At 42.8% G+C, this 25,867-nt stretch overlaps 2 protein-coding genes across 4 annotated transcripts in view; one reads left to right on the top strand and one right to left on the bottom strand.

The window, feature by feature from the left end:
• stxbp4 (syntaxin binding protein 4) overlaps positions 1–18,192 on the bottom strand; it is a 50,779-nt gene extending 32,587 nt beyond the window's left edge. The window contains exons 1-14 of one of the 3 annotated variants that reach the window (XM_061027495.1): positions 17,794–18,192; positions 9,348–9,421; positions 9,149–9,244; positions 8,955–9,024; positions 8,398–8,472; positions 7,039–7,124; positions 6,315–6,468; positions 4,924–5,056; positions 3,753–3,859; positions 3,104–3,329; positions 2,782–2,863; positions 2,157–2,236; positions 1,487–1,583; positions 440–570 (exon numbers count right to left, since the gene is read on the bottom strand). In XM_061027495.1, coding sequence (XP_060883478.1) covers positions 440–570; positions 1,487–1,583; positions 2,157–2,236; positions 2,782–2,863; positions 3,104–3,329; positions 3,753–3,859; positions 4,924–5,056; positions 6,315–6,468; positions 7,039–7,124; positions 8,398–8,472; positions 8,955–9,024; positions 9,149–9,244; positions 9,348–9,421; positions 17,794–17,849 — 1,467 coding nt within the window. In that variant the 5' untranslated portion in view covers positions 17,850–18,192. The remainder of the gene's footprint in view (positions 1–439; positions 571–1,486; positions 1,584–2,156; positions 2,237–2,781; positions 2,864–3,103; positions 3,330–3,752; positions 3,860–4,923; positions 5,057–6,314; positions 6,469–7,038; positions 7,125–8,397; positions 8,473–8,954; positions 9,025–9,148; positions 9,245–9,347; positions 9,422–17,793) is intronic. The other 2 variants (XM_061027494.1, XM_061027493.1) reach the window with 2 other exon arrangements.
• Positions 18,193–20,247: 2,055 nt separating this feature from the next.
• Positions 20,248–24,733, top strand: hcar1-3 (hydroxycarboxylic acid receptor 1-3). The gene is made up of 3 exons (XM_061028653.1): positions 20,248–20,363; positions 21,466–22,067; positions 22,280–24,733. The coding sequence occupies exons 2-3, from the start codon at positions 21,648–21,650 to the stop codon at positions 22,943–22,945; spliced, it is 1,086 nt and encodes a 361-aa protein (XP_060884636.1). The 5' UTR covers positions 20,248–20,363; positions 21,466–21,647; the 3' UTR covers positions 22,946–24,733.
• Positions 24,734–25,867: the final 1,134 nt, after the last annotated feature.

Genomic DNA, 25,867 nt, shown 5'->3' with positions numbered 1-25,867 from the left:
AGAGAGCGATGTTAGCACAGCGACCAAAAACATCGGACACTGAAACACTGAACTACTTTAGTTTTGTATTAAAAATGTCCTTAGTGACACAGGGCCTTAAAAGATTCATCTTCCTCCAGATTTTTCAATTTGAACTTTTTTTGCATAAAACTGTAATAATGGTGATTTTCCGTTTGGATTGATCTGCTGATAGTTTTCTCCTTTAATCGATTAATCTGTTCGGTTTGTAAAAACGGGGCAAAAAGTCAGAGATGTTTCGTTGCAGAGTCTCTGAGTCTCTGAGTCCAAAGCAAATAAAACACAACAAATCTAAAACATCTGAGACACTGGAGCTTTGAAATGTCTCAACAATGAATCTGATAAATCAAGCAGAGTAAACATGAGAGGAAAGTTCACAGCTGTTAAAACGTGTGTGTGTGTGTCTGCAGGGAGCTCGTACCTGTGTGTTCGTGTTGGTGTGTGACTCCAGCAAACTGTAAAGGTCATCAGACGTGAAGTTGGAGCCCGCCTGCGTGACGCCCAGCTCCTCCAGCTGAGGCTTAAACTGCTCCCGGATCAGGACCTCGAAATCTGCAAACACAAACAGAGGGTTTACCTGCAGGGTGTTACTTTCATTTATTTATACAGCCTGTGATGTCATAGACTTCTCTCCTCAGAGTGTAAGGTCGTCATGATATTTAAACTTTGAAATAAATCCAGTAAAAAACAATCGATATTGAAACCTGTTTCATACCACGGCAACACAAATAGAAGGTGCCCAATGTTGGGCTACAAATTCCTGCACACTGTCTTAACTGCATTTAGAAAGCAGAGGGAGACACTGAGGAGGCTTATCTACGGCACGCCTAAAGGGACAAAATAGCACGAGATTAATCGCACATTTAAAAAAAAAGTAGAAGAGAGGATTTCTCCCATGATTCCCCGGCAGTCTCGACGTCATCTTTTTGTTATTGTTTTGATCGAGCGCCCCCTGGTGGTGGAATTTACATACTGTGCCTTTAATTCTGACAGTCCTGCTTTTCATCCATCCATTGTTAAAATGTACTTTAAACTGCCACATCAACAAATACACTAATTATTGTCCAAAACATTATTTATCCAAAAATGTTTTAATAATTTCCAGTCCTTGAAAAACATTTGTCCAAGTCGAAGATTTAAACATAAATAAATATTGCGTTGGTGCTGTTAGAAGAAGTCAAAGTACAAGTGAAACTACAAACCCTGCATTATGATTCTCACATATTTAACACACAAAAAACACAGAACAGGGAGATGAGCAATGACACCAAACTCTCAGAGAAAACAGATCGAGGCGTGCAGCATGATGTCCGCTCCATTAGCCTAAAGACTACAGCTAACGAGAATCTGACAGTTAAATATCTGCATGAACTACAGGAAGCTGTAAAAAAAAAAAAACTTCAGAGGGTTGAGCAGAGGTTTTTAAATAAAGGGAGGAGAGGAGGTAAGAGAGGATTTAGATAAGTACCTGTGAAGGCCACCGTCCCTGCAGCATCCGGTCGTAGTCTGGACCTGAACGTCTGCCACTGAGCCTCTGTGGGCTTCAGACCGAGCAGATCCAGAGCCTGCACACATACACACACACACACACACACACACACACACACGCACACACACACACACACACACACACACACACACACAGATCAATACACACTGTGCCGCTGCCCTGACAAAAACATTGACAAACAGACACATCCTGCTGTCATGTTAGGATACAAACCGCTCACAGCTCGTCATCATTCTTGCTTTTGTTTTGCGATGATGAAGGCGAGCTGACCCTCGTCTGGAAAATGATATCTTCAGTTCATGAAGACGTTTGCCTTTTTTAACAGTTTAACAATCCCTGAACTGTTGTTGTTTGTTGCTGAGGGACGCCAGCTGAGGCCTGCGGGCAGAATCTGACCTCCAAGCTTTCTGTCTGTATCAGCGTAAACATATTCAGAGCTGCACCGTCGATGGAGGATCGAAGCTCTGCTACAAAGATTACATTTTATTTTCCAGTCAGACATATATATGTATTTAGCCTGAACATTTATTCCATGTCTGATTCTTCACTTTGAGCCAGTTTGTGATGAGAACATGAGGAGATGTGAATATGTAAAATACTGAAAACACACACACATGGACGCCCCTACCTGCTCCAGTCGGTCCAGTTTGAGGCGACAGCTGGTGCTGATGGAGCATTTGGTCTGAGGAGGCTGACCGCTGGAAGGTTCTGGAGAAACAGACACAGAAAGACATGATGTTAGACATTATACTCCGGGTCTGTTCCATAAAGGATTGTACGGCTTCTGACAGTCTAATTCACAAACAGCGGCGCCAACAGCCACGTGCAGTTAGAGTGAAAAAATAAGAGTCAGAGTGATCAGGAAAACAAGTCCACCTCTGTCTGAAGCAACAGAAAGAGGTGTGTTTACTGCGTCTAACTTCATGCAACTTGAGATTTAAAGGCTAAATTTCCAGTTTCGGTCAAAGGTTTATAACTAGAATTAAAGCATTGCAGTTTTATGAAGGGCGATTCTTTATCTCTAAATTATTTCCAGTTATTTTCTCTCCTGATAATTACTTAGCTCTTTTAGGATACTCTTTAATTCTTCCATTACATATCCATGCAGATTTATTTTGTTATTAACATCCATGCAAAACAAAACAAGACATATCAAAATCTATTCAGAAATATGTGTCGTGATTATGTGGAAAGGAAGAGAAGAAGAAAGAGAGAGAGAGAGAACCAGAGTATCAGAGGATGAAGGAACATACCAGGGTGTGTTTCTGTGATTCTGTCGCCCTCTGGTGGCGAGGGGATGCATGTCGGCTCTGTTCTGGCCGCAGGCACTCGCACCTGCAAACATTTTAACAATATGTAAATAGTGGTTTTAATAAGAGTGTGTTCATGTGTGAGGATCCCTCTCTCCACTCTCCCCTGCTGGGTTAAATAGTTTCTGAGACAATCTGACATTAGTTTTTGAGGTTGATATTGTTTTATTTTGTGTCTTTTTCCTGGAATGGAGATGAAAAGTTTAAGAGAAAATGAGTCGTTCTTTTTAATCATCGTCTTGTTTCTTTGTGTTGGACCTCCCACCTGGCTCACGTTGACGGTCGGCAGAGTCTCGCTGGCCGGGTTTCGGCTCGAGGTGATCTTGGTGATTACAGCAGGCTGAGGAGATATGACCCCCAGCCCCGGGCTCCTCGTCTGGGGTCCGACTCCTCCGCCGGGTCCCTGGAGGGAGATGGGGCTGTGAGGCCCGCTGCTGGAGCTGGAGGATGACCTCCGCCTGATGAAGGCAATTTCTACTGTGGGGTCCGGTCTGAAACACAGAGACATTTAAAACTAAATAATAAATCATATAATAACTATCCGCTTGTTGTTTTAGCATCAGAATGAAGTCCAAAAGTTAATCATAGAGTCAAAATGTTTACACAAAAACTTCAACAAACAGCTACACTGCAAAAATACAAATCTGAGCAAATCTATCTAAACAAGTACGTACATCCCATTTCAAGGAACACAAGTCAAATTTGAATTTGAAAGAAGATGTTTATCTGGAGCGTCAGGTGAATGTGGCTTAGAAAAAGTGTAATGAGCTATTTTTGACCTGAAATGAGAAAAAATACACTTGCTAAGATTTCTGTTTTTGCAGTGTATCGTGACTTTTCTTCTATCAGAATCTTATTTTAGAGTCAAACTTCTTTTGCATCTTGAATAATTTCTGTCTGCGGGGGTTTCTGACCTGAGCTTGGTGCGTGTCAGGATGCTCCTGGCCTCCTCATACGTCACTCCGATCAGGGACTCTTTGTTGATGGACACCAGCTGATCTCCGACCTGCAGCCTGCCGTCCTGAAACAACACAAAAAATACAGAAACATTCACTTCATGGTCCTGGAATTACATGGACCAAATCCAAAAACATATTTTCTGTGACTTTTGGTACATTTTCTTCTTCCATGATTACAATACTGTTGTTCATTTGACGGCCTTTTTGGTTAAAACACTGAAGCAGCCTTAAGTTTCAAACCAAACATTATTACAGAACATACAAGCGTATTTATAAGATATGCACAAGGTGGATAAAAATATGAAATAAGAGAAAAATCTGAGATTGATATTCATTCAGCTATTAATACAGTGATTACATGTTATGAGTATTTCCCTGCAAGCTAAAACCCTTTTTGAGTTTTGATATAAAACTTGGTGTCATCTGCGTAACGCTTTAGGTGAATTCTGTGCTTTTTGACAACATCTTTCAGTTTAAGAAGTAAACTAAAAGTAAAGGGGTCACAGGACAGTGCCGAGGGGAACACCACAAGTTAGTGGGACAGGACGATTAGAAGTTAGCATCACTGCTGCAACTAGTATCACCGAAAAGGTTGGATACTTTTTTATTTTCGATTTAAAACAAAACAATCTCAGTTATTTATTTTTTATTGATAGCATAGAAATGTGTCAGTACCGAAAAGTTGCCAATGTTTTTATGCAATTTAGACAGATAGCACATGTTTGTAATGTTTTGATAACTGAAAAAAAGAAATCACTTGAGTCAATGTGTCAATATATTTAAATGTAATGTACCTAAGTAATCTAAAAATAAAAAGGTTTTGACCTCTTCATCAGAACTTTAAAAACCGGAGGACAATCTGTGCACACAAATGTGCTGAACAAGTACAAGTTCAATAATCTACAGGCTTTGAATTGACTCTTTCTTGTTGGTTTTCCGGCTTTCTTTTTGTTTGTAGAACTCTGTTTTTCCCACAATTTGACACATATTTCTTGTCATATTTCAGTACAGATCACACATTCCTCCTGTTTTTTTTCCACTTTCACTATTTCATTCTGTTTGTGTGAAATAAATTGATGGTTTTGTAGGATCTTTCACGCGTTAAGCACTCATTGAGGGCGCTGACCTTGTGACAGTCTCCTCCAGGCACTATTTCCTGAATGAACACCATTGGTCCTTCTGCTCGGTTGGCTCCACCCTTGATGACCAGCCCCAGGCCTGTTCCCTTGGCGACGCATATTAACTGAATGATGCTGTCACTGGGGAGAGAGACGGGGAGAGAGGATGACACTAAGCATGATTAAAAACTACAAAGCCACGCCGCCGCTGCCGCTTACATTCAATCCCACATGACATAATCTGTTACCCTCCTCCTCCTCTTCCTCTCTCTTCAGTCTTCTTACAACACTCTGGAAATTGATGAAAATGTTTCAGGCTATTTTTAGCCGTTACCGGTGTTCCTATCCCGTATTTATGTAACCGTCATCCAATAAGACAAACATTGATTTTAACAAGAAGCTTCTGATAATGCTAATGTGCTGATTGTAAAAGACTCTATTGTGCATAATATGCGGAATAATCACAGCGGTAAATCAGTGTAAAATAATTTTAATTTGTTTCACGTTTGCATCGATAAAGGTCAAAATTTCAATTTTTTAAGATTGAATATGCAGAAATGTAAAGTATTAAAAGTCCATCTCACTTCTTTAACCAACTTTACTCTGAGTACAAGGGTCAAATAAATGATAAAGAAGTCTTTTTGTTTCTGTCTTGCATCTGTACCAATAGATTTAAAAGATCTATCAATGAGATGTGTAGAGAGTGAAATGATAAAGGTATCTTACTATCTGATCAGACATTAAGGAAACATGCTGTGCTGAAGTGCTGGCTTATCTGACAACAATGCAGCAGTCAGTATGTCCTCCTTCTAACTTTAGATTCTGCTCCTGAATGCTCTGGATTTGTTTGGACCAGAGAAGGTAGGCGCTTTTAAGGAGACCCGACACGGCCGTTTTGGACGCCCCTCGGTTTGCCAGATATGAGAGCAGTTATCAGGTCAACAGGTGTTGCAGCGATGGAAGCGGGCAAGAGAAGTGGTTCAGATAGAAGTGATTGTACCCGACCTAAAAAGCCTCTGCATGTTTCTAATAAGCTCCACGAGCAGAAACGTGCTCAAACTAGGATCAATATTGGAGATGCTTTTGAAAAATGGAGAGAGGTTAGAACACAGAAAGGTTTACAGACCCATGCAGAGCTGGATAAACACTGAAGCTTCAGAGTCCACCACATGGTGACCTGTGTGAGCATCGACTCTAGAGAGGAGGGGGGGAGACAGCTCTCTATGATGTTTAGAATTTAGACTGCAGTACCCATTTTAAACACTAGGGGTCAGTGTTAATTAGCTTGAAAAAAAAGTTGCGCATTTAAGAATTACCTGACATTTTACTTTTAGCATGTACTGATCCAGAGTTAATTTATATTTAAAATGAATTGTGCCGCTGTGAGCATCCTGTTTACCTGAAGGCGTGCGTGGGCGTGTGCATGGTGTAGGCGGAGTTAGCGTTGTAAGGGGGGTTTTGGGTATAGGCAGTGACTCCCTCTTTAGGACTGAGGAGCTGAGGACTCTCTGATCGGGACGAGGAGGAGGAGGAGGCCGTGTCTGTGAACTTCCCTGAACAGAAACAAGAGAAGAAGACACTGGACAGTTGAGCAGGAGGAGACAGACTGTACACAGACAGGGGGACATAGAGGGGACTGAAATAGAGGGGTTTATAGACATGATCAAATACAGGATCAGAGTGGATTTAGAACAAGAAACTTCACAAACATGTTTTGAGGAGCTCTGACACTTATTTACACTGAAGAAGAGGAGGAGGATATGTCACCTTTAAAACACTTCTAGAAGCTCAGGATGTTTAAAAAAAGAGAGCACAACTATGTAGAAATATTTAGAAGATTACGAAAGGTTTGTAAAGTGAGAACATTTTAAGAATGATTGAATATCCAGAGGTGAGGACTTTGTTTTAAATACTGCTTACCTGCATCTTAAAATGTTTAAAAAGGGATGACATTTAAAAAAAAAAGAGGAACTAGAAAAAATTAGGATTTTTGTAAACATTCAAAACCTTTATTGGAGCTTCAGCATGCTTAAGGAAAATGTACGGCTTCTATTCTTTAACAGTTTGTATTTAGTCAACGCACATCCTGATTGAGAAACACGTCTACGTATCTGTGTGTTTACCTGTGGAGAGCTGAGTCGGGGAGATCCGTCCTGAAGCTGTGACGTTATTGGAGCCGTACTTTTCCATCAGCTCAGCAAACTCCCTCCTGAAACACAAATACACACATAACTATTAAAAAATTAAAATGTATGACCATCAATCAGAAAGAGTTTCATTATTTTTTTGCATATTATCTTTGAAGCATTTGTCTTGTTTACCAAAAGAAAATCATCTTTTTAAGAATGTGTCCTCCTTGGTACTCCCTCTGCATTCTTCCTTTATCACTTCATGCATTTTTTACCATTTCAGTTCCACTGCTCTATTTCTGTCTGCAGCTCTTTCATCAAAAGCTTGTCAGACAACAGCTGACAGTCGATGTTGTCTGTGATTTTTTTTGCTACACAGTTTGTTCTGCATTTTTAAAAAGTTCCCAAAAAAAGCTTTAATAGATAATGCATACGACAGACGTCAACAGATTACTAACGGCTTCACCTCCAGTGATCCCTCGCCTTCACTCTCTGCTTTAATATCAAGGGTCAGTTTTTTAGAGATTAATCCAAAGACCCACATTTACATCCCTAAAGCAACCTGAGATACTTGTGATATAATTCCTGTTTTCACTGCAGGACTATGAACTGTGCTAGTGTCTAAAAGAGCGTTATTAAATGGAGCCTGCTGAGCATTCTGACAAAAGTACAACGCTGAACCAGAGTGTTCTGTTTCTGCTGATCTGTCTGCGATCATCTGGAGCTCGAACCCCGTGGACGGGCAGACGGACAGCACAGCGGCCTTATTGTGTCACTGTGCATTTGTCTCTGCGTGGCAGGCTGATACGTGGAAAAGCACAGGAGACAGCAGAGTGCCAGGTCAGGTTACCTCCCGCTGGTGAACCGCAGGACGCTGCCCGCCAGACTGACACATTCCTACATGAGATTACACCAAGGTCGGACAAAGTACCAACATTTAACCTAAATGTTTCTCACTGTGGTATTACAAAGGTTCTAGGTGATGATGAAATCTCAGGTCCAGTTTTTAGAGGGTCTTAAGGCTTGTTGTCATGACGATACAGTCAGATAGTCTCCCTTTTAAAGCATTATCATCAAGCAGTTATAGTCACACAGAGGTGTTTGGTAAATGATCCAATCAGAGTCTTCCCAAAAAAGAGCAAACAATGACCTCATTTTGTTGGTTTCAGAGCACAGAATTTTGTAATCTCTGCCACTCAGCCGATCAAAACAACAACATCAACAAGACAGTTTGATGATGTCATGAAGAAGTGTGGGATCATGGGAGTTGTTGTCCATTACAACTTAACTTTCAAAAAGCAACCAGAAGAAAGAAAAACCTGAGTGTTTACATGAAAGCGAGTTCAGTCCTACCTGGATTCGTCGTCTCTGGCGATCAGCAGCGACATGTGATTAGAGAGCGAGGCGGTCCGCAGGATCTCCACCGCCCTATCAGGAGACAGGACAGGCTGTCAGCTGGTGTACAGGTGAACATGGCATACATATAAAGTACACAACTTAAATGCCTCATGTAATCAAACAGTGCACTTTAATGCAGATCTCTGTTTATAAAGATGGATAAATCAAAGTTAGAATATCGCCCCTGGGAGCTGGTTTGACATTGATGTGGACGCCAAAGCCTGCTGATACGAGATTGGTCAATACAGCTCGGACTACAAAGGAGATACAAACGGAAACCAGAACACTTCCACCGCTGACAATCCAGACCCAGAAAGGATCAAAGTGTTGGACATTTTGAAAATCTTAAACTGAAAGAGCTTCACTACGAGCAAGGCTTAAGAATTTAAAATCACTGTTACCTAAAAATACCACTGCCAAAACACACACACACACACACACACACACACACACACACACACACACACACACACACTGTCATAAACTGCAGACACAACACATGTTGATGTCACCTCTCATTGGTCACCCCGGCCAGACTGATGTTATTGACATCCAGAATCAGGTCGCCGGACTTAAGCCGACCTGGAACATAGAGTGACAATCAGAGAGAGACAGAGCGAACAGGTGAGGGAGGATCATGTTGTCAACACTGATTATAAAACTGCATGAATTAATAACTTAGAATAAAGAAACAACAACGACCCACCGTCCATGGCTGCCAGCCCACCGGCTATCACCCGCTTGATGTAGATGCCGAACTCTTCTCCCGTGAACTCGCGGTAACCTCCGATTATCTTCACACCTGTGCATGCACATATTAACCCAGGTAAGGTTAGACACGTCTAATGGGAAACAAATCATTTCGACAGCCAGAAGGTCACAGAGGTCAGGAGGAAGACGCTCACCCAGTCCCTTCTTGCAGTCGCAGAACTCCAGCCTCTGTACGGCTCGGTTGATGCCATGCGGGCCCATGATCGTCCTGGCAACGAGCAAGAGCACACAACAGATTCAAAAACATATCAACATCCTCCTGACTCATCCAAAGCTTCCCCTCTCCCTCTCTCTCTCTCTCTCTCTCTCTCTTTCGTCTCTCTTTCTCTGCACGGGGCTTGGCTGCAGAAAATAATCAAATCATCCCAGGATTTTGTATTTTTCTCCCCTCCCTCACTCCCTCCCTCAGTCACATCCAAACCAATAAAATCGGCCGCCTGTTTAACGACACGGTGTCTCAACCGTGCAGAGATGTTTGGAACCAAAAACAAACAGGATTTAAATGACAGACTAGGGAACATTACAGGGTGATCATGATATCCTCAACAGTGCCTGAGAGAGTGAATGTGTGAAAAGATGTGTGTGTGTAAGGTTCGATAGAGTCCTCGGCCGTGTGTTCCTGCTGTCTGCTGGACTGGTCCTGAGACTCAGCTCGCCGTCACAACAGAGCTTCAGACGCTTATGTGTGTGTGTGTCTGTGCGTGTGTGTGTAGAGAGGTGTGTGTGTGTGTGTGTGTGTGTGTGTGTGTGTGTGTGTGTGTGAGAAGGTTGGATAGAGTCCTCGGCCGTGTGTTCCTGCTGTCTGCTGGACTGGTCCAGAGACTCAGCTCGCCGTCACATCAGAGCTTCAGACGCTTACGTGTGTGTGTGTCAAAATGTCAACGTGGAGATGGTGTGTATTTCTGCAGACAGATTCACTTCACAGGACCGGCCCCCGAGGCATTTGGGGCCCTGAAGAGAATTTGACCCACCCCTTAACCCCCTTACCCATATAGCGGATTACTCGTCATTGATTGCACAGTCATCCACACCTCCAATCAGGTGTCAACGTTTAACCCGTGCTCCGGTTATAACTGTGTCTGAAACCGCATGCTATCATGCTAACTATTCTAAATATAAGGGTTGTCATGATGCCACAATATTAGACTTAGACCCACATATAGATATCAGTTTTAATGACCATGGCACCAATAACGGGTCAAAGAGAGCATGGTGGCGCTTCTGGCACCTGCTGGAGACACGGTGGAAACACGAGCATGGACTAGAGAGGAGTGCACGGCATGGACAGAACCAGGCACACACAGATCCCATGGAACCTGCAGGTTTATATTACATTCTGTGTCTTTTTAAAACGTGTGAGTCAAAGAGACAATCGTCATAGCTGAAGATTGAGTCTGATTTTATTGTTTCTAAACCACAGCGGCACACTTCAGGTTTTGGGGCACAAAGGGCGCCTCCCTTAAGGAATAAGTCCATGCGCCAGAAGCATCAGTTAGCGGCCCCAAAGCGTGTCACACAGAGCCGAGTAGTTAAGTCTGAAGTTCAGTTTCACTCATGATCTAAAGCAGGCGAAGGTCAGTAAAGCAGGCGGGCGAGTAAGAGGAAGTAAAGTCATCCGGTGAGTGATCACGTAAACGGGGGCAGAGTGCCAAAAACCCAGCAGGGATGAGGGAGCGATGGAGGCTAAGTGGTAAGCACATTAGACGATATGGCACAGAATGAATGGTAGAGACCGGTTTGGGGTAAATGGATTGCACGTCTTTAGCTCCTTTCCAGCCCGCTCCAAGCGCTTTACTCGCCATTTTATCATTCAGCCTTCACATAATCATACTTCTGCCCTGCACTGTCACAGACACTCACACACCGTGAGGAGAACCTCAGGAGAACTTTAGGTTCCTTATTCTGCACAAGGACACTCAAACATGCAGAGAGAGATCTGGGGATCGAAACTGCTGAAGAGTGCACCTCAGGCTAACGGGTCAGCTGACGTGGGATGGCCTGAACACAGGGGTGATGCACTAAGCTTTTGGTTTTGTTGACTCCGAGTGGATTTGCAACGACCAAACAACACAGTCATCCATATGCCGTGTGCTTTGTTTTCACAGCAACATACAAAGGCCTCGTTCAGACATTTGCTCGTTTCCAGATTGTTTTTTTAATGGAGTCTGGGTTCAAAAAATAATAATACACGAGGAATGCGGTTTTTGCAAATTGGATCAAAGTCACAAACAACAATGACGTCAAATCTGCAGGAACAGATGTGCAGACGAGGATGAGCAGAATCAATGCTGGCAGCAGATTGAGGATGACAATATGGAAGAGAACACAGAGAACTTGATGATTACCTAAACGCCAACGTCCCGTGTTTACAAATGAAGCCAATGCGAAAGTAAAAAATCCTGCAGCTCCTCAAATATCCGCTTGATGCTGTGTTCATAAGACTTGGATATCAAACCCCATATTAAATGTGACAGCAACAATGAACTAGTTAGCTCCAGAGTGTGGAGCTGCTGACTGATTTAACCCCTGGTTATATTAATAACAGTCAAAGTCATATTTACAGACTTCATTTACAGAGCTTTTGTTTTGAAGGAATGCAGAGCTGGAATTATTTTCCTGATTTCTGGAAAGCTTAAGCGTCACATTTCTCATAAATACTGCGGCGCAGTTACCACCAACTCTCAACAGATGATAACTTCTTCACTGTAACTGTGCACGGCTCTTAGCACCGCTGTTTGGGACTGAGACGTTTTTTGCAGCGAGGCTGACTTGCATATGGCAAATGACTGAATATTATATAATTTAAACATGCAAACAGCACAGAGACGCTGTTTGCTTTAAAAAGCAGTTAGAGGTGTATTTAACCCTTTGCATGTGTTTTGTGAATGTGTTGTCTTTTTGAATATAATTGTTGACAAAAATTGTAACGTGTCGCCAGTTTGAAGGACATTAGTGGCAGCTCAGTTCACAGACACTTCAAAAAAAATGTTTAAAGGAGTAATATGTTACTGTGACCCCTAGTGTTTAAAATGGGTACTGCAGTCCAGATTCTAAACATTGTAAAGAGCTGTCCCCCCCTCCTCTCTAGAGTCCATGCTCACACAGGTCACCATGTGGTGGACTCTGAAGCTTCAGTGTTTATCCAGCTCTGCATGGGTCTGTAAACCTTTCTGTGTTCTAACCTCTCTCCATTTTTCAAAAGCATCTCCAATATTGATCCTAGTTTGAGCACGTTTCTGCTCGTGGAGCTTATTAGAAACCTGCAGAGGCTTTTTATGTCGGGTACAATCACTTCTATCTGAACCACTTCTCTTGCCCGCTTCCATCGCTGCAACACCTGTTGACCTGATAACTGCTCTCATATCTGGCAAACCGAGGGGCGTCCAAAACGGCCGTGTGGGGGGGGGGGGGGGGGGGGGGGTCTTAAAAGCGCCTACCTTCTCTGGTCCAAACAAATCCAGATCATTCAGGAGCAGAATCTAAAGTTAGAAGGAGGACATACTGGCTGCTGCATTGTTGTCAGAGAAGCCAGCACTTCAACATGTTTCCTTAATGATCAGATAGTAAGATACCTTTATCATCTCACTCTCTACACATCTCACTGATTGGATCTTTTATCTTAACAGATTTCTTTACAGTTTTACTTGTTTTTTTTTTTATAACCAACACAGTTTGAAGAGGATTCTTCTGCAGCTTTTCGTCTCCCTTCATGAACACTGAAAGTATCCGTCCTAAAAAGTCATTTTTACAAATTAAACTTATTTCATACAGGGTGTAAAAAGACATCATGATGTTTAAGAACAGGGGTCACAGTAAAGTTTACAGACTGCCAGAAACAGATTAGCATGTCGATAAAGACTCACAGTCGTTTTTATCATGCAGCCTCTAACTCCAGCAATCAGAACAAAACAGACGTGTTAAACACTTCCTGAATAAATAGGGAAGCTGCACCCACAACACTTCTTGACAAGAGTAAAAGTTCAAACTCGTCTCAGACACATCTCTCCTGCTCATTAAGTCTGACGGCTTTAGTTCCGACTTACGAGATGAACTCTGTTCCTTCACTCCTCCGACAGTGAAATCCAGTAAAGGTGGAGCTGCAATCAGAAGCGTTTGACTGTTTGCACGCTCTGATGTCATCGTGGTTTCCTTCTGTCTTTTCGTTTTTGTTTTCAGGTAAAGTGAGCGGTGAGGCAACGCTGCCTGTCGGGCTACATATACAGTTTGTTACGTAAGGTGATAACGTACAGGGAAGAGGATGAATAAAGATTTCAGGGTGAAGCGGAGGTCACTCTGAGCTCTCCAGAGAGGCTTATTTTAAATATTAGTACCTCACAGAAAACGCAGCCAAAGAGTAGACATATTATTTATCATAAGAGGTTGCAGATTAAAATGTAATGTCACAATGTTCAAAGAGTTGAGGCTGCTAAATTTAGAAACAGGATTTTCTGACTGGTTTGGGTTGAACACTGCACGCTACTCTGCTGAGTATCCTGATGGACCTGTGGAGCCGTGGTCATGACTTTGACAGTGTTCTTAAACGCCTTCCTTTACACTTTGCACTCGAGGGGCGGCAGCAGAGGTGGCCAGGGTTGATTTTTAATAATAATAATAATAATAATAATAATATATTTTATTTATAAGCACCTTTCAAGACACACAAGGACACTGTACAACAATCAACATTTAAAAAAAACAACTATGGATAAAATCAGCATACAATAAAAGAAATGAAATGTAGGACAGTGTAATTGCAGTTAAAATGTTAGAGTGAGTAGGCAATCTTGAACAGATGGGTTTTGAGTCTGGATTTGAAGATGGGGAGAGAGTCAATATTGCGTATGTCAGGTGGCAGAGAGTTCCAGAGCAGCTGAAAGCTCTGCCCCCCATGGTGCTGAGGCGGGCAAAGGGCAAACTTCAATATGATTGTTGCAAAAATCCAACAATATAGATGCATGTCTGGTACAAAAAAAGAAGTCCTAGACTCCCACTATCGGGAAATTTGTTGTTTTTAAAATGTGATATTAACACACAAACAATCGCCATAACTGAACACTCTTTACTTCTCCTCGTCCATCCATCCATGTTCTTCTGCTTATCTGAAGTCGCTCTGCATGTCCTTCCAGTTGGGCGTCACTGGAAAACCTCCAAAGGTAGGCGTCCAGGAGGCATCCTAACCAGACGCCCGAACCATCACAACTGTCTCCTTTCAATGTGGAGGTCATCGACATCTAAGGCTGAGCCCAGAACTCAGGAGGACACTCAGTCGCCCCGCTTGTGTCCACGATCTTATTCTTTCGGTCACCACCGAAAGCTCATGACCTCAGGTGAGGGTTGGGTTGTTGATTGACACTTAAATCGAAAGCTTTGCCTTCAGGCGCAGCTCCCTCTTCACCACGATGGTCCAGTACAACGACGTTAGGAGAACTTGCCGAGACTTGGCAAGAACCTGCCATCAGGTTCTGCCCGATGTATCAGAGCAAAGTTGTCGGACACGCCCACCCCGGCAGCTCTTTCAAGGACTCACCCACTCGGAAACTCACTCAGATTTCCCTGCGACTGCTAACAGAGCTGGCCAATCAGAGGAGAGTGGGCACGTGGGGAGGCGGGCAGTTAAAGAGATAGTAACTGAAATGAAGCGTTTCAGGCAGAGGCTGAAATGAGGGATTTTACTGATGCCAGTATCAGATAAATAACAAGTTTTTTTGAGCTGCACATCTCACAATGCTGCTCAACATGTGTCCCAGAGTGACATCATTCATGGTGACAGTGAGTTTAATAGATCTCCTTTAAATGTTTTTGACTTGGTGTCCGAGTATTCTGTCCTTAATAAATCATTGTTAAAGTACATTAAGCTATAAAATGTTGTTTCTTTAATGACTGTATGCCTCTCCGCACACAGAAATGTTTGAGACTTATCTCCAACAACAGGGTTATCTTTAGGCGGGATTTGAGCATGCACCGTCACATTGGGGGGCGGGGCTGTGATATTTATTCACACACAGTGTACTTCTTAAAATGACGCACGCATCCACCCACATGATCGAGACTCATGGAAAAAAGTCAAACAAAGCTGATTCGACAGATAGCTGCTCGTTGTTATAAGTGACATCGAACAACCTCTTTCCTGAGTTACTTTTCTAAAATGACACTTTTCTTAATGCAATATTTCCACTGCTCCTCTACTCAGGCGCTCCCGCCCCCTCGTCTGCTGCCTCATTTATCTTGCATGTTTTTATTTTGTTTAATGCTCACAGGATGCAAAGAGAAATCCAACAACCACGGTCTTTGAATGCATCTTAAACAGGTCCCTGAAAAAGGAGAATAACTGTTGGTGTTCAGCTGCTTCACAAACAGACGACGACATGCAGCAAAGCCGTGAGCGGGGACACGAGGAAGCAATTAAACTGATCACTTAATACCTGATAATCTGCATTACCTGCCGCAAGCGATTATCATCACTCACAGGCCGGCTGCCAAGGGGAACACGCAGTAACAGAGCGGCAGAGATACAGGGACGGACTGAACACACACACACACTCACACACATTTTTTAAAATGACTCCGCAGAAAAAGAAGAAGAAGGGGAGCGCTCTTACTGCCAGATTAATCGGTTAGTGTCGGATGTCGGGCTCAGATTAAAGATTAAAGAGTCAATATTTCTCGCCCTGACTCAGCTGGTTATAAACCAATCATGGTTCAGCATCCTGATCCACCTGTGTGATGTCATAAGGAGGACGAGGAGGTGACCGACTTCCCGGGGCGAGAACGTTAACAAACGTCTGAACGTCTCTGATGCTGCGTTTATGGGCTCCTCGGTTTGTCAGGGAGGGAAAGTCTGTCGTCCCGTTTCGTTTTTAAGGAGTTTTATAAAAACAACAACATGTAAATAAAACAATAAATGAAATGTGATGAATGTTGTCGGCTAAACGTGTTAAAAAAAACGTATTTGTATCAAATTAAGATTACTCGAACTGATCTCCAGTCTGTGAGTAAATATGAAATGTTTTGCCATCAGGAGCCGCTTTGTTCCCAAAACGCTCAGAACCAGGAGACACTCGGCTGAGATGAGTCATCCACATTGATCTGGTTGCCGACAGATTATCAGACATCACAGGACGCTGAACGTAAACAAACTCAGCCTCAGTTCAGATGGGATCATAAGGTGATCAGATGAGAAGAGGTCAGTCGATATTTAGCTGATTCAGGACTCAGGACTCGTCGTATGGCTCCTTCAGAGCCTCCGTTTAAAACGATGCAGTTTCTAACATGAGTGTATCTGCTTCATGGTAATTAATCCATAAACTGACTTGTCATCTATAAGACAGCTTTAAAGAATCAATCAGTGAGCTCTGTAGAGAGTGAGATGTTAAAGGTATCTTACTATCTGATCATTAAGGAAACATGTTGAAGTGCTGGCTTCTCTGACAACAATGCAGCAGCCAGTATGTCCTCCTTCTAACTTTAGATTCTGCTCCTGAATGATCTGGATTTGTTTGGACCAGAGAAGGTAGGCGCTTTTAAGACACCCCCCACACGGCCGTTTTGGACGCCCCTCTGTTTGTCAGATATGAGAGCAGTTATCAGGTCAACAGGTGTTGCAGCGATGGAAGCGGGCAAGAGAAGTGGTTCAGATAGAAGTGATTGTCCCCGACCTAAAAAGCCTCTGCATGTTTCTAATAAGCTCCACGAGCAGAAACGTGCTCAAACTAGGATCAATATTGGAGATGCTTTTGAAAAATGGAGAGAGGTTAGAACACAGAAAGGTTTACAGACCCATGCAGAGCTGGATAAACACTGAAGCTTCAGTATAAATGTAACTTATATTAAAATCAGCTGCATAAAACACTTAATTTTAAATTTAGTCCTGAAATGGGTCCCTTCTGCATATTAAGTTCTTTACATTATCATTCATATATATTCTATTATTCAACAACTTACAGATGTGCATACCTGATCTAGTCAGTTATCATAGTTAGCAGTTAATGTTTGAATATTATCTATTTTAAGTGAATCCTTACCGGTGTGTTTATTTATGGCTTCAATCATCTTGTGCAATAAATCTCTGCAGCTCATTATTCTACACTCTCTCTAGAAGTGTAACTGATGTCGATATCAACCCGACGACAGCTGTAGTTATCTCAGACTGAAGGAACAACTTGTCAAAACAAAAACAGAACACAACTCTGATGATGGACGGGACAAAAACATGAACAAGTCTGCAGATGCAAACACCGGTGCATTAACACTGGAGCACATGTTGTGATTTTTTAATGTAAATAAATGTTGTCCTGTTCCTTTAAAGCAGCTCTAACATGCATGACCCAGAAGTGCACACATGCATGTGGACTTAAACTCAGAGGCATCTGCCAGCAAACAGGCTGTAAACCAATTTTCCCCTCTGAAGTCCGTGACCCACATCAACTAACGCAGCAAGACCGGCAGCCCGCGGAAAAAGCATGAAAACAAACGCTGAAAAACACCTAGGAGACGAGGTTTTCTTTAAAAAAAAAAAAAGGAAGGAAGTGAGGAAAGGAAGTGAGAAAAGGAGGGTGGAGCGCAGGGGGGAAATTAGCTTACCAGTAGAGGAGAGACAGCCCATCGAATCGCTCTGCGTCCTGAGGGAGGAATGGCATCGCACGACGGTGAAAAAAAACACAACCAAGCTATCGCACACACTCACACTCACACACACACATTCACACACGAGAAGGCAAAGTGTTAGACCGGCATGAGACCGCAGCTTGGGTGCTTCTGAGGAGGAGACGGGATGAGAAGAGACGGCGGAGGAGGTTCAAACCAGGTCGATGTGTGTGACCGGAGCGGAGAGTAGAGGGATGGAAATCCGCCTAGACAGGGAGAGACACACGCTTACCTTTACTCACTAATCCAGGCTGATACCCGTCCCTCACACACGCACACACACACACAACATAATCACACAGGCACAAGCACACAAACCTCACAGACGATGAAACTTTAAAGCAGAAAGGCTGCGTTTTCTGAAGACTTGTGCTTTCTCCAGCGGAGGGATTAGAGCGTCAGAGTTAAAAACATTGAGAGGAGGATTAAACGTCGGCACACGCTGCCTCTTTGGAGTCTCAGAGACGCATTTCAGAAAAGATAAATCACCTGTAAACATCGCACACTGGATGAGGAAGCAGACGTCAGAACTGAAATGCTAATTTAGTTTTGACTGAGCACACACTGGGGAATGGATCTCTGCTGTGAAAATGTTAGTGAGTTCAAACAGAACAGATGGAAGAGAAGCCGGGGAAACAATGAGGGGGGAGAAAGTGAGAGCGGCTCCAGCTTTGGGTTTCATTAACGATCAGGTATCAGAGACGACCCGGGCGTATTTCACTGGACCGCTATCGGCTTAGCTGCGATGATCCCTGTGGTGTCACCTGGCTGGAGATCTGACCTGTCTGCTCTGTCCCTGCAGGTGATCATCAGGTCAACTGGACACACTTGAGCACACTATAGTCCACTACAGAGAGCTGACTATGGAGGGAGGAGGGAGCGAGTGCGTGATTTTAGACAACATATAACAGTGTTAGCGAGCAATATGTGCTTATTGTTTTTAAGCTCTGTGTCCCGAGTCCCCTCAAATATCTACAAAACAAAATATGTCCCACATGAACTTCCAAACTCCATGTGATCTGCAGAGTCCCTCTGCACCTTTAAGAAAAAGCTAAAGACCCAGCTCTTTCATGAATACCTACTAACTTAATGATGATGGTCTCCATATTATTGATGATGATGATGGTAATGACGATGGTTTTTGTTTGATAACGACGACTTATAAGATGGTTTCTATACTGATTAGAGCTCTCAAGAACTGCCCTCAATGTTGTGCTTTGCCTCTGGTCACTTCCTGTCAGCACCTGTGTGTCCAATCAGACTCAAAGCTGATCGTTTGCTCTTACTGACATTGTTCCCTTTTTTCTAGATCCTTGCTTGTGTTGTTCTTACTCTCTGATGTACGTCACTTTGGATAAAAGAGTCTGATAAGAGAATTGTAGAATTGTAGAACTTTTGAACAGTCCCTGGTCTGGTTTTAAAAAACCAAAACAATATTTGCAATATTTGTCCGTAAATATGTCAAACAATGTGGTTGCCACGGCTGCTGCTGTTTTCACCAATAGAAAAACATCAGTAATGCACCACGAGTCAAAGCTCAACACTGATTTGTCTGTTCATGTGTCAATCAACCTCAGGGTTGCAGCTGTTGCTTGGTTAGCTTAGCTCATCATGCTAACATTGACCAGTGTTTTCAGGGAGAGTGGTTTCACATTTGGGACCCGAGCCCGGATTCGAGTACACTTCACAGTGAAGCTAGCGCCGCTGACAACCAACTTAAACGAGCAGCTCAGGTGGAAACCTTCACCGACCACCGTGTGTCAGCAGTGCAGGTCAACGATCTGTGGATCGATATATATTTCAGGTTTGAAGTAAAGGTTCCAGATTTGGAGGGTTAAAATATGGTCACCCTAGCTTAGCGGTTAGCATTAGGCGTTATGAAACATGAGTGAAGCAGACACTGTCAAAGTTTTGCTCCTCTGCCTTCACTCACTCACTGTGTACTTTTCCACTCACCCTGCCTCTGCTCCACAGCCACGCCCACCTCATCAGCGTGTGTGTGAGAAGCATGTCCCTATAAATAACACAGTGTAAACCCGATTTCCCTCAGGGATTAATGAAGGATATCAAAATAAATAAAATAAATAAACAAACAATGCTGAATAATGAAATCATGAAACAAACTCATATCATGACAGTATTCTGCTGCGTCACAGGACAGCAACAAATGCAACCCTTTGATTTCAAAACTTCCTCAAACGTTTGTACATCCGTACCCAGAGGGGAAACAGTTGTGAAGGTTTACCAGTTTAAACCTTCACAAAGACCTCAGAGTAGTTTGACCACGGGGTCTTCTTAAGAAACTAGCTTAATGTCCGGGCACACATCCCTTTTTTTGAGAACCAGTTCTGATGTGGTAACAGCGTGACGTGTTTGGTTTATGAGAGTTAACCACACAGGAACAACCTCAGAGACGGAGGAAGACGACTTAAATACGGACGCATCAGAAATCTCTCCGTTCCTTCCTGCAACATTTCAGGTGTGAGTTCCTTTCATTCGTCTGACAGGTGAGTTTTAGTTTTCAATACATATGGTGATTAGTGTGCAAACATATTTTATTGGACTCTAATATTTCTGTGTGCAACGACAACGGCTTCAATGACACATGAAAGGTCGCGGTCTCAAGACCGGGTCTCAAGACCACTTTCTAGAGATCTCAGTCTCGTCTCGGAACCAAAAGCATTTTTACCCGGTCTTGTCTCGGTCTCAGACTGGGCGGACTCCAGATTTTAAATTAAGACCACCACTGATCGGCTATTTTTTAACGTCATTACTGTGATTAGATGGAATAGTCTTTTTAAAAGAACAAAAAACTTCAATTCATCCAGAATTAGATTTTTATCCCCCGGTTACAGCCGCAACCTTCTCGGTGTTATGGGCTAAGTGAGTGACTGCACCCAAGATGATGACTTTAATTGATATTTTTATGGTCTCGGAGCCCTCTGGTCTCAGGTATGTCTTGGTCTCGGTTAGTGTGGTCTTGACTACAACACTAATTGACAGCTGTATATAAACCATGAACATGAAAAGATATTGGGAATCTTTGTGTTTTTAATTATTGAAAAATTGCAGACGAACTCCCACACACCGTCTATATTGCACAAATACATTGACAACATATCTGTGCAATTCAGACTGTCTTTAGTAAAAGATGTCGTTTTCATTAAGTTTCTGTACCTATCAATACCGTCCATCATAACAGAGGTCATGTCGTTTTAAAAGTGGTAAGTATCTAAAGGTCTGACGTCTTTAAATTTCATTTTTACAAACCTTTGTTTTTGGCATCAATTTAGTTTGTTTTTATTTTTTAAAGTAGATCTCACTCTCACCATGAATGATGTCAGTCTGGGACACATGTTGAGCAGCGTTGTGAGATGTGTAGCTCAAAAACATTCTTATTTATTTGAAACTGGCGTCAGTAAAATCAGATTGGCCTGCTGGGTTTGCAGTATAATATAATATTGGACAGTATAAAGTAATATTGGACAGCTGAATGGATTTCATTTAGTTAAAAATACATTTTAATTGTTTATTTTGGGTTATTTTGAGAAGTGAAGCTGATTAATAACAATCTGTTTTTCTTTTCTTTTCACAGATTTTCTTCCGCAGAAATAAGGAAGACGTTCACAAAAAGGGGAAGAAGGAAACTTTCAAAATCTCAAAACACTTCCTGGTGATTTTACTTCCCTTTAATTAACCACTGAACACACAACATTTTTTTTTAACAACAACATAAATCTTAACTTCTTTCGGAAACGTTTCCACCTCTGTGATTGATTTAAACTTCTAAAATGCTGCCGGAGCAGAGTGAAAACATGAAAATGTCAAACTGGACGACCCCGGCCCCTGGGGGTGGTGGGGGTGGAGGTAGAGGCGGGGGCTGCCCACCTGTCGGTATCCAACTGGAGGGTTTGATTCTGCCCCCAATCCTCACCATCGACGTCATACTGGGGATGCTGGGAAACGTAGTCGCCCTGTGGATCTTCTGCTTCAAACTAAAGTCGTGGAACCCAAACACCCTGTTCCTCTTTAACCTGGTCATCGCAGACTTCCTGGCTCTGCTGAGTCTGCCGCTGAGGATCGACGCCTTGCTAAGGCGCCACTGGGTGTTCGGGGACGGCATGTGCCGGATCAACCTCTTTCTGATGTTTTCAAACCGCTCGGCCAGCATCGCGCTCATGACTGTGGTGGCGATTTACCGCTACTTTAAGGTGAGGAACGGAGTTATCTTTATGTTGTTAAAAAGACTTATGCTGATAAATCTGGAAAATACTGACGTGTTTATTGTTCGGCCCTCAGGATCAATAAACTTATAGTACCATATAGGTCTCTAATATCCAGTGACAGTTAAAAAGCTACTATGAAACCGTTATGTCTTATTTGTTGTTAATCACTCTGTGTATAAATCTCTATCGTCCTCCAGGTGGTCCATCCTCACCACCGCTTCAACCGCATGACCAAGCGTCAGGCTGGGTTCGTGTCCCTGTTTGTGTGGCTGCTGGTCATCAGTCCTCGGGTTCCCATGCTGGCTTACAACCACATCAAGTTCACCGGCAACACCACGCAGTGCTTCTTCTTCACCTCATACAGAGAGACTTCACGGGCCATCACCATCCTGGTCGCCATGCACCGGATCCTGACGGTGCTGGAGTTCATCGTCCCGCTTGCCATGCTGATCTTCTGCTCTGTCAGTATCTCCAGATTTCTTCGTGCGCGACAGATTGGAAAACCGGACAAGGTGCGGAAGGCGATGAGAGTGTGCACCGTCATCGTGGCGGTGTTCGTGGTGTGTTTCTTACCCACCACAGTGACCACCATCGGGATGTGGGTCATTCGCTCGTCCCGCCCGTGGGATTGCGCCTCCTTCTACACCTTCACCCAGCTCAACATCGTGTCCCTGGGGCTCAACTTCCTCAACTCCGCCCTGGACCCCATCGTCTACGTCTTCTCCAGCTCCATGTTCAGGAAGGCCCTCATCAGCTCGCTGCCCCGCGCACTGCGCTGCACAGCCAACGACGGAGAAGGGAAGATCACTACTTCCTCAACAGAAAGTCAGGTGACCACGCAGCAGGAACTGAAATCCATGTGATCCGACCGAGGGAGCGAAGCCTCGTAAAAAACTGTTCATGAAAGATGTTCCTGTTGAACTTTTGTTGTATTTTCATCGAGTTTAGAGTTTTTGTTTAAACTGTTTAAGAAAGAGTACTTCAGCTTCCCTTCAGATGAAAGAATCTAAAGATATAGACATATCGGTTACTTGGAATCCTCATTTTACTGTTTGCACAGCCGTCCCGTCCATGTAAACACGGCTCTGACAACAACACAGCCAGCGGGACTCAAGCTTCTCCCGCATTGTAGACAATCATGACTCAGAGACACATTTACACAGGATACACTGGATTTATGATTTATTTATCTGTAACACGTCAAACATTCTTCCTTTAATCATAAAAAACTGAAGGCAAACTCTTCTCATTCCTCCCGTACTCAGCTGTCTTAACAAATAGCCGTCGTCCACTCTGATCCTGTATTTGATCATGTCTATAAACCCCTCTATTTCAGCCCTGCTCAGAACAGGCTGTTTCTGTGTCTGTACCTTTAAATATGTAAATGAGCTGTGTCTGACCACGTCCCCTCTCTGAAAGGGCTTGGGTGTACTCGGTCTTTCTCGCTCCATGTCCTATTGTTTACGGTGAGAAGGCAGACTCAGAGGGCAGAACAAACACCTAGCTGTGGGAGTGTCACCCACCTGGGGGAGGGGCTACTGCCCTTTGTGATGTCATGAAGGGAAAATCTCCAAACGGCCTGTTTGAGCACACATTTTCTGAAAAGTGGAGCAGGCAGAAGACGGAGAGGATGGACTTTTCTCATCATTGGGGGGTTTGTAGACAGACTAGAGACACATGTTAGTGTTAGAGGAACATGGGGAAGTGGACGGCTTGCCTCCCCCCACCCCCTTGCTCTCTATCCCTCTTCCTGCATCTTATCCCATCTCTCCCCCTATCCCTTTCCAAGCCCGGCGCAGTCTAGGCCTGTGAAGGCTGTTTCATCATGAGCCGGGGATCCGGCCGAAGATTTCTGCCTTTTAATAACACAGTTTTTTCTTACCACTGTAACTTTTGCTGCTTTGCTAAAGTGCTCATGATGGATAGACCAGATCTTTGTAACATAACAATGAGTAAGGTCTTTTACCTGCTTTTTGTAACATAACAATGAGTAAGGTCTTTTACCTGCTTTATATAACATAACAAAGAGTAAGGTCTTTTACCTGCTTTTTGTAACATAACAATAAGTAAGGTCTTTTACCTGCTTTTTGTAACATAACAATGAGTAAGGTCTTTTACCTGCTTTTTGTAACATAACAATAAGTAAGGTCTTTTACCTGCTTTATGTAACATAACAATGAGTAAGGTCTTTTACCTGCTTTATGTAACATAACAATGAGTAAGGTCTTTTACCTGCTTTTTGTAACATAACAATGAGTAAGGTCTTTTACCTGCTTTTTGTAACATAACAAAGAGTAAGGTATTTTACCTGCTTTTTGTAAAGTGTCTCGAGATAACACTTGTTATGAGTTGACGCTATACAAATAAAAATTGATTGATTGATTGATTTTACTTAATATGTGGAGTTAATTTTAAAAAGTACATATACAGTATATACATACATAAACTGATGGAAAGGTGTCAGCTGAAACGTGATCTTTGTATTTGTTTGTTAGTTTTTGTATCACCTGATGCTTAAACAGGAGCATGAAGTACATTTTTAATTCTCTGTCACAGCTGTTCCACAAGTTAACCCTCTGAAGGATTCACATCTCTACTTTATTTTTGTTCTTGTCATTGGTTATATTAAATAAAGTGTTTGAAGAAGTTCATACTGATTTAGTTTGTGATTGATTGACTTAGAGCCTAATTTATTATACATTATCATAGCTCGGGACAGAGGAGGACTTGTTTCTCTGCACAATGCTGCCTCCTACAGGGTGAGGAGGGGATAGCACACAACCACACACACACATTCACTCACACAATTAGTAGACTTCATTTGGCTGCAGCACTGTTTTTATTTGGCCAACATTTTGCATTTAGTCTCTATTTTGGTGGAAATGACCCGACAGCGTTAACTGGACTCTGACTGTGGGCTTCATTAAGTCATTTGCACAAGAACACACACACACACACACACACACACACACTTGTTGTCATGGTGTCCTAGGATTGATGAGTTGCTGATTGAAGAGACAGAAAGTGGACACAAGTGATGAGGGGTGAAATGACACACGTTTGAGTAACTGACAACATGATATAAATATATACAGTATATACACGTATGTGTGTGTGTGTGAGTGTGCATGTGTGTGTGTGTTCATCCGTCACCTCTACACCGCTCTTTTCTCTCACATAAATGTTCATTTAAATTAATCAGCACATTTAGTATTTTGTTGGTGATTCCTGAATGTTTGATGTCTCAGGACCTCGGGTGTTTTTAACAGCATCAAAATTATTACCTGCAGCAAACAGGTGAAGCATAAGGTCATCAATTGTCCTAATTTTTCTATTTGAATAATATTCCAGAGTTTCCGCTTGTACTGGTACTGTATGTGTAACATGAGCGCCCTCTGCTGGGGCCCCTGCAGAGTTGGGCAGGACAGCCTGTATGTTGTTGCCATGTCTGCACTATGCATTCTCCTATTGGAGGCCCTTGGAGCATTTATTCAATACTTTTGATCTCAAAAGTTATTTTCCTGCACTAGTTTGGTCTTTGATCTCAAAAGTTATTTTCCTGCACTAGTTTGGTCTTTGATCTCAAAAGTTATTTTCCTGCACTAGTTTGGTCTTTGATCTCAAAAGTTATTTTCCTGCACTAGTTTGGTCTTTGATCTCAAAAGTTATTTTCCTGCACTAGTTTGGTCTTTGATCTCAAAAGTTATTTTCCTGCACTAGTTTGGTCTTTGATCTCAAAAGTTATTTTCCAGCACTAGTTTGGTCTTTGATCTCAAAAGTTATTT

Source organism: Labrus mixtus, chromosome 21 (genome assembly GCF_963584025.1).
Source record: "Labrus mixtus chromosome 21, fLabMix1.1, whole genome shotgun sequence".
NCBI classification, from domain to species: Eukaryota; Metazoa; Chordata; class Actinopteri; order Labriformes; family Labridae; genus Labrus; species Labrus mixtus.
The sequence above is the reverse complement of the archived record's forward strand: the minus strand, read 5'-3'. Positions and strand labels throughout refer to the sequence as shown.